At 42.0% G+C, this 7,234-nt stretch overlaps 1 protein-coding gene across 1 annotated transcript; it reads right to left on the minus strand.

The window, feature by feature from the left end:
• Window positions 1–1,031: 1,031 nt before the first annotated feature.
• On the minus strand, window positions 1,032–6,686 carry LOC119175912 (protein O-linked-mannose beta-1,4-N-acetylglucosaminyltransferase 2). The gene has a single exon (XM_037426948.2). The coding sequence runs from the start codon at window positions 5,539–5,541 to the stop codon at window positions 3,844–3,846; it is 1,698 nt and encodes a 565-aa protein (XP_037282845.2). The 5' UTR covers window positions 5,542–6,686; the 3' UTR covers window positions 1,032–3,843.
• Window positions 6,687–7,234: the final 548 nt, after the last annotated feature.

Genomic DNA, 7,234 nt, shown 5'->3' on the forward strand with positions numbered 1-7,234 from the left:
ATTTACTGAAAATTTTGACATGTTCTGCTCCAAGTGATTTTGAATTCTGTTTTTTTCTGCTGCAAAACAGACTTTTTATTTCCTGCTCCAAAAATTTCTCTAAATCCAAAACTGGCTGGACCACCCATGCTACTAGTAGTCGGCTAGTGATTTGAGGTAGTAGCTACTGGTACCAGTGGCGTAGACGGCAACTCGTTTCAGGCGGAGGTTGGGGGGAAGCGCCCTTGATGCGACATGGGGTCTGGGCAGGTGACTGTCTTTTGCAGGTGGTCAAGTGTCATTTTGTGCTCCCTGTCCCATGGGAAAACAATTTCTGGGTGGGAGAATGGCTCGGTGTGCCTCTGCCTGGTTATGCCACTGACTGGTACCAGTAGTAAAGTGCTAGTAGCTAGCGTGTTTAGTCCACTACTCGGGTACGTAGCTGAAAAGCTTAAAAAACACAATAAAGACCTGCAGTATACATCCTAATTTTTTTAAGTCTATGATTGCGTGTAATAATGGTATCAGACCGAAATTACTTCTAATGTGATCCTTAGGGTGTCCACAGTTCAACAAATGGCTATAGATGTTGTCGCTCATGCTACGACTGAAAACTAAGCATTTACTTACCATGAGGACGCAGCTGAGCAATTTTGCGGTGCGCAGCCATTTTCGTTTACTCGTTTTTCAAAGACTAAACATACGACGCCTCTGCTCGGGGCTTTTGAAAAGCAGCTTATGCCTACTGCTGCTAGATAAATTTGAGCACTCAAATATCGAATTGTGGTGGTCTCTAGCCTTTTAAACAACGGGACCCATTTTGGTACTCGGAGAAACTCCTCAGTCGTGTTTAAGCCATGGGTACTGTATGTATGTCCCCTTGAGGCACGAAATATGATGCGCTATCTACAAATGTGTAATTCACATAATGTAATGCGATGATACTCAATATTACAGTCTAAGAAAATCATGTGTGGGCATTTAGTTTTTGCTTGCATTCATTTCGAGAAAAGATAAGTAATACTTTTGACGTTTCATGAACATGGCATATCTGAAAACTTGTCAAACGTATTTATTTCACCAACGAGATTGGCTACAATTATACGCAGCACATCGAGGTTGAGTCAAGTCATACTGAAAATGCAGAAGGTTCTATTCATCTCATGAACAATGTATCTTGTTCTTTTTTGGCCACAAGTTGACAAAACTAGCATAAACAAGTCACGCACACAAACATGGCCACTGCCTCTGATGGGGACATGTCTGTATATTAGCCTAATTTCATGGATCAAATAGACTCTCGCTTAGCTTTAGCTTTGTGTCTGATTTTGATCAGGAATTTTGCAATATACCATACCTAAAGCCATTTTTTGTCTAATGCTTTTACTTGATTCAAAAATTTTAGTATTCACACAGCCACACAATGCTTGCTTATAAATATAAATAAACACTTATGATAAAAACATAAGCTTGTTCAGCACAAAAGCTTGAGTAATCTGGTATGTGTAGGAAGTAATGTCCACCAGCAAGGGACTTGGAATGCTGAAAAACCTTCTGGGGAATTGGAGTAGGCTAAAGCCATGCTTTCAGACCTTGCAATGTTTTTTTTTTTTTTACATAGAACATATGAATTAAGGTTTTTACAGTTCATTTATATTTAATGCTAGGCAGCATTCTGCAGTGAATCCCCACTAATCCTTTCAGTCATGGTGTGCATAAATGTACACGCCAACTTCAAAGGCACATCACACACCACGTTTCATCGAATGGCTTGAAACTTGGTGTGCACATTCATGCAGGCCTCCTGAGTGGACAACTGGCGATTATTTAACTTCAGCAGGAAACGCTAGTACAGGTGCCAGAAGGAACAGCAGGTGGTTGAGCTTGATGGGTCCAATCGGTGATATTGTAGATGCTGTAAATACATGGGTGGATCTTCTGGGTGATGTGGCGAAGTATGAAAAGGGCATATGTTGCCATATATCTCCAAACATTCATTTCCAATCAGGTCCTATAGTTAGCCTTGCTGTACACCATAATAAAGGAGTAGAGTGAGTTTTGGTCAAATGGCTTCATGTCCTTTAACTTGAATGAAGAAGTGCCAGTTAGCAGGATAGGCAACAATAATATTGATGTCAAGTGTAAAAGCATTTGAGCTGCGAGATGCGTGTCGGGCTTAACGATGCGCCGATTGTGGCATGCTTCGAGCGATAAGAAAGGTTACTAATGTTTTGAACAACCATAAATGGGTCTTCCCATCAGGGGCAAGTGAAGGCTAAAAAGTTGAACTGAGTTGCTTAAACAATGTGGACGGTGTAATGGTGTAACTAGATGAGTGGCTTGTTACTGATTGTCGCTCCAGTGCAAGTGCTATAGACATGCTAGAGGGAGCCTAGCATTATCCAACTGCTCACGAGTAGCAGTGACAGCATTTGTAAGCTTTTTGTGTTAAGCCTTCATTAAATTATGGCTGTAGGAAATGCAATGAGTACAGTGGTACCAAGTTAAGGCATAGTAAAGATAATGTTTCCTGCCAAAGTTATGAAATGCAGGTTTTGACACAATAGCGTTAAAGAGCGCATTTCACAGAAATTCCAGCATTGGCATCAGTGTCAACATGGGCGTCGGTTGTGAGCGAAAAATCATCTTGTGTGTGACCGAAAAACCTAGAAATATGCAAATAAAATAAATAATATAAATTCCAGGTCCGAGTGAGAATCAAAACCAGGTCGTTTTCCTGGCAGGCAGGTGTTCTATGACACCTGCCTGCCAGGAGAACTTCCTCTGCTTGGAAATGGAGTGAAAATAATATTATTGCTTTACAAACACACATGTCCTTTATACAGGCTTCACAATACATGTAATATCGCAATAATATTGTGTGGTACAAGCATACAATGCCATCAGGCATTAGAACATGCAATTATCATAATGACTTTGTGGCTTTAAAGCGGCCACCCACTACTAAAGGCACACATGCTACAGCACATATTCCTCTAACACCATGTAGCGGATGCATAGCAAGATTGAAAAGATTTCATGTGCATAATTGATTGTGGTTTAAAGCATGCTACTCATTACACAGAATGCAGCCACATGAAAAAGCTTCATTGACACAAGCCACTTTAATATAATTATTACATTGTAGTAGTCTATGATTTCAAGATTTCTTTTACAAGGCTGCTGTGATAGCTCAGTGGTTAGAGCATCGAATGCGTAATTCGAAGATTTCTTTCACATGTCTAAACTATTCCAGCATCATGCATCAATGGCTGTATTGGTAAATGCTGCTGTATTTAAAGTTTATTTGAGGCATTTTTTTAACTGCTAAACTGCCACATCACAATGCTTGTATACAATGCATTACAAAAATTGACTTCATACCTACAATTTTTTTTTTTTTTTTCAAAACACGCATACTGGTGTAACAATGACGCAAGTTGCAGGAAGGCTTTCCTTAAAAAAAAAAGCAATAGGCATAGTGCATCATTTATTTGTGACTAAAGTTACACGATAATGTAGACTTTGTCATTGAGAGCCTGCTTGTCATTGGCTGGCAGAAAATGAAGATAATTTTGTTGGTACAGTCTGAACATGAAGCGAGAGAACATGAAGCTCCTGCATAGGTCGTGAAAAGCCTACAGTATGTTCAAATAAAAAAAAAGAGTTCAGTGCAGTTACAGTGTAAGCTTGCTTTGCTGAATTCATTTTTATTTATCATTTATTTTTAAAAAATGGGAAGGCTGCATTTTGCACACATTACAGAAAGCTAGACACGAGTGACCATCAGCATGTTGTCATAATCTACGCATTGGAAGACACTTTATCTAGCATGTATGTTCTGTCATACAACTGTGAAAGTTTTCAATAGGCATTGTCCCTGCAGATGGGAGGAAAGGCATTGAAGCCACCAGAATTTCCATCACACACAGCTTTAACCCATATGTGAAGGTTACCAGTTGTAATGTTTCGTACAAAAGATGTTGTATTTGTATGTATCATATGAACCTCTGCACCACTTTTTAACCATGCTTCATAATAGCAATGACTGAAACTAGCTAATGCTACGTTCCATGGCTCAAGCCAGGAGACTACCAACTGTGTGTTGCTTTCAGAATGCTTGTGCACTTCACATTTCAGTTCCAGAATTTTTCCTGGAAAAATATTCTTGTTATGGTTATTGCGTATAAGAATATGTTCAGTAGATAGGTTGATAACCATTGGGACAACTGATGTGTCCACTGCCGTGTCCTGATAAATGTGAAAGAGCCAGTTGGGATTGTCACAGCACAAGTGTGGTGGAACTTCTTTGCTTAGGAGTATCTCTTGCTGGGTTTCCAGTTGCAAGTGATATATTCCACCATACTGTGGCTCAAATTCAGGGTGAAAAACTGTGTTGGCCTTGTTTGTATTTCTCCATGCTGCATAGGAAATATCCATTGATGGAAGATTTGCGAGGATTTTGTATGGAGTGTAGTTGTCAGGATTAATGCCATACGGAAACAGTTCTAACACTGATGACCCTGGGTGCAAGAACATTGATAAAATCAATGCTGAGCCATGCATACTTATTAGAAGCCGTGTGCGTCTCAGCAAGGTTACTACTTCTCGGATAGCTTCACTTTCCAGGTTAATGACTACTGGTGTAAGCTTGGTGTGCCGCTTCACAATGTTGACTAGCTCACCTAGGTTTGTGATAAGCCTGTTCTTGGTTCTAGATATTATGAGTGCATGGCTCCTGTTTATCTCCGATTTCAACGGTATATCAAGTGCATGAAGGAAAAATTGAGCAAACAAACCAACTTCGGCCCCTGCTGTCTTAAGGTTACTGTTGAGAGGGCCTTGTGGGACCACAAAACCATATTGGTACCACGTACTGTCCTTTCGCAATCCAACAAATGCCCTTCTAAAGCGGTACCACTTAGACACTTGAGTTCTGTGCAGTATCTTTCCATTTTTGATAAGGGCTTTATACAGCTGCCAGTAAGGTCCCTTTCGTCTTTCATCAGCCAAAAACAGTGTAATGTTGTCAAGGCAGTGCAGCACTTCTACATTACTGCTGCAGCTACGCATTTCTCGAACAGTCGAAAATATTGGTATGAGGTCATCGTGAAACACATGCATCAAATTGTTCGGATTGAAGCGACTGACCACAAGCGTGTCACTGTCAATATCTACAACATCGAGCTCTGGAAATGCCGACAAAGGTACGTCCACAAAATTAAAGTAAAATGCCCCATGATCGCTTACGGACGACAGATCGGTAAGCGCAGGATCATTTCTTTTGTTCAGGTCGCCAAGCAGAGTCGTTCCTGGGCCATGTAAAAAAACGAAATCTCCCGTGTCTCCTCGATAATACAAGTTCTTAAATACGCATGTCCTCACAGTATAGTTGGATCCACGACACCACACAGAGCTCGATGCCTTGACCGGGGCCGCTTCAGAATGTGTGATATCGGTTAGTCTACAACTGCTATCGACGTACTCATTCGTGTAATCTAGTACACGGTCAATCAAAACGCATGCAAGTACACAAATAACATGGCTGGGACGAAGAAACATGTCGAACTGTGCACCCCATTAGAAGATCAATTCCACTTCACGAGAACGTTATGAACGCACACCATGAACAACTTCTAAGAAAGTCTAAGAGCTTATCTGTACCGCAGTCTCTCCTCAGTTTCACAACAAAGCTAAAAATTTGGTCCAAACAAAGTACCACGAGTCACTCGAAAGAGAATCGGCGAGTCCAAACCAAGCAAATTTATGCCAGAAGCACTAAACTGCTTCAAAAGTGCGGCTAAAAGTGCTAATACGGAGGGAGCGAAACGTGCAGCACCTAAACAACCCACAAATCAACTGTGTCCTACAGGAGACAGTTGTGGCACCACACGTAATCACACAAGATAACCCGCGATTCAGGCAGACAGCTGTCCTTTGAAGAATGCCTTCCCCCATAGAGAAACTGCACAGGCTCTCCAAACTCAACAACCACGCGAGTTGGGAATCTTCCGCGCTTCGCCGCTTATGCTGAAGGCGTTTATGCATCCAGTGTCGGTGCCTGACGCGTGTCGCCAATGTATCCTTCTGCGTAGATTGGCGGCGACAGACACGAAGTCTTTGTACAAGCAAGGTGGTGGTGGTAGCGAGGTGGTGGTGGTAGTGATTAGAAGATGAAGAAGGCGCCTAATTTCTGCAGCCCGGTAGGAAGCACGGCACAGAGCCTAAACTTCGCAAGGAGAGGCAACACCGGCTAGTATCGCCACAGACCATTTGTATCACTGCTAGTGCCGTTGTCACTGAACACCTACCAGTGTATCGGTACGGGCATAGCACGGAACACTATAACTTATACCTCCTAGTCTCCTAGCTTTCCCTCCATAGCCTCCTAGATTTCCATTGCCTGCCGGATGAGCGCGAAACGCCCGTCATCTATGACGACGCTACCTACTTCGGGATAAGGGTATTTGTATTTGGCCTTTGAGATTGGCAATTTTAGTGTTTGCTACTAATTTTAAAGGCTATGCCTTGTATTGGAAAAGTTGCCTGCTTAATGACGGCGTCACTTACGTAGGGTTAATTATAATTACGTTTACGCTTTTTTTAAACTTTTTTTACGTTATTTTTCTTGCATATAAGTTCCAAAAACATAAAAATGTATTTGAAAACACCCCTACTTAGGTGGCATCATCACTATAGTTCTGACGACGGCAGCTTTCCAAGCAACCACCGATAATCCGGCAGGCAAGAGAAATCTAGGAGGCTGTGGTATGGGCCGTGACACGCAAGGAGGATTAAAAAATTGCTGGAGTGGAAATGATTGCGCAGAAGTGAAGCCGTTCCTCTGGCAAGATGGCGGTTGTGGCGGCCATCTTACTAGGGGCATGATAAAGTATCACCTTTCAGCGAATAAAAACGAAGCGTTTCCCTCGCACGCCCAACGAGTTTAATGTGGGAACTTTTTCAGGCCACATAGTGCTCCAAGTGCGTCTTAAAGTTACTAGTTTTCCTTCGTGAGCCTCTAATCGGAGGCAAAGTTCTTTGAATTTTCAGTCATCCATACTTGTTTCTGTGTGTTATTTCGTCGGGAACAACTATCCTTTAATATAGAACTAACGTAGCATTTACATAACGTATCAAAGCCACTTGAGCTTTAAGCGGGCACTATCAGAAAAGAGCATGTTTCCGCCATCTTGGCAGTGGCAAAACGTGGCTTCACTTCTGCTGGCAAGGCATTGCAGGAGCTTCCACTCCA

Source organism: Rhipicephalus microplus, chromosome X, assembly GCF_043290135.1.
Source record: "Rhipicephalus microplus isolate Deutch F79 chromosome X, USDA_Rmic, whole genome shotgun sequence".
Taxonomy (NCBI): domain Eukaryota; kingdom Metazoa; phylum Arthropoda; class Arachnida; order Ixodida; family Ixodidae; genus Rhipicephalus; species Rhipicephalus microplus.

Excerpts from the sequence above, each read along its gene's own strand:
- LOC119175912 (XM_037426948.2), bottom strand. The coding sequence starts at position 5,541 with ATGTTTCTTCGTCCCAGCCATGTTATTTGTGTACTTGCATGCGTTTTG.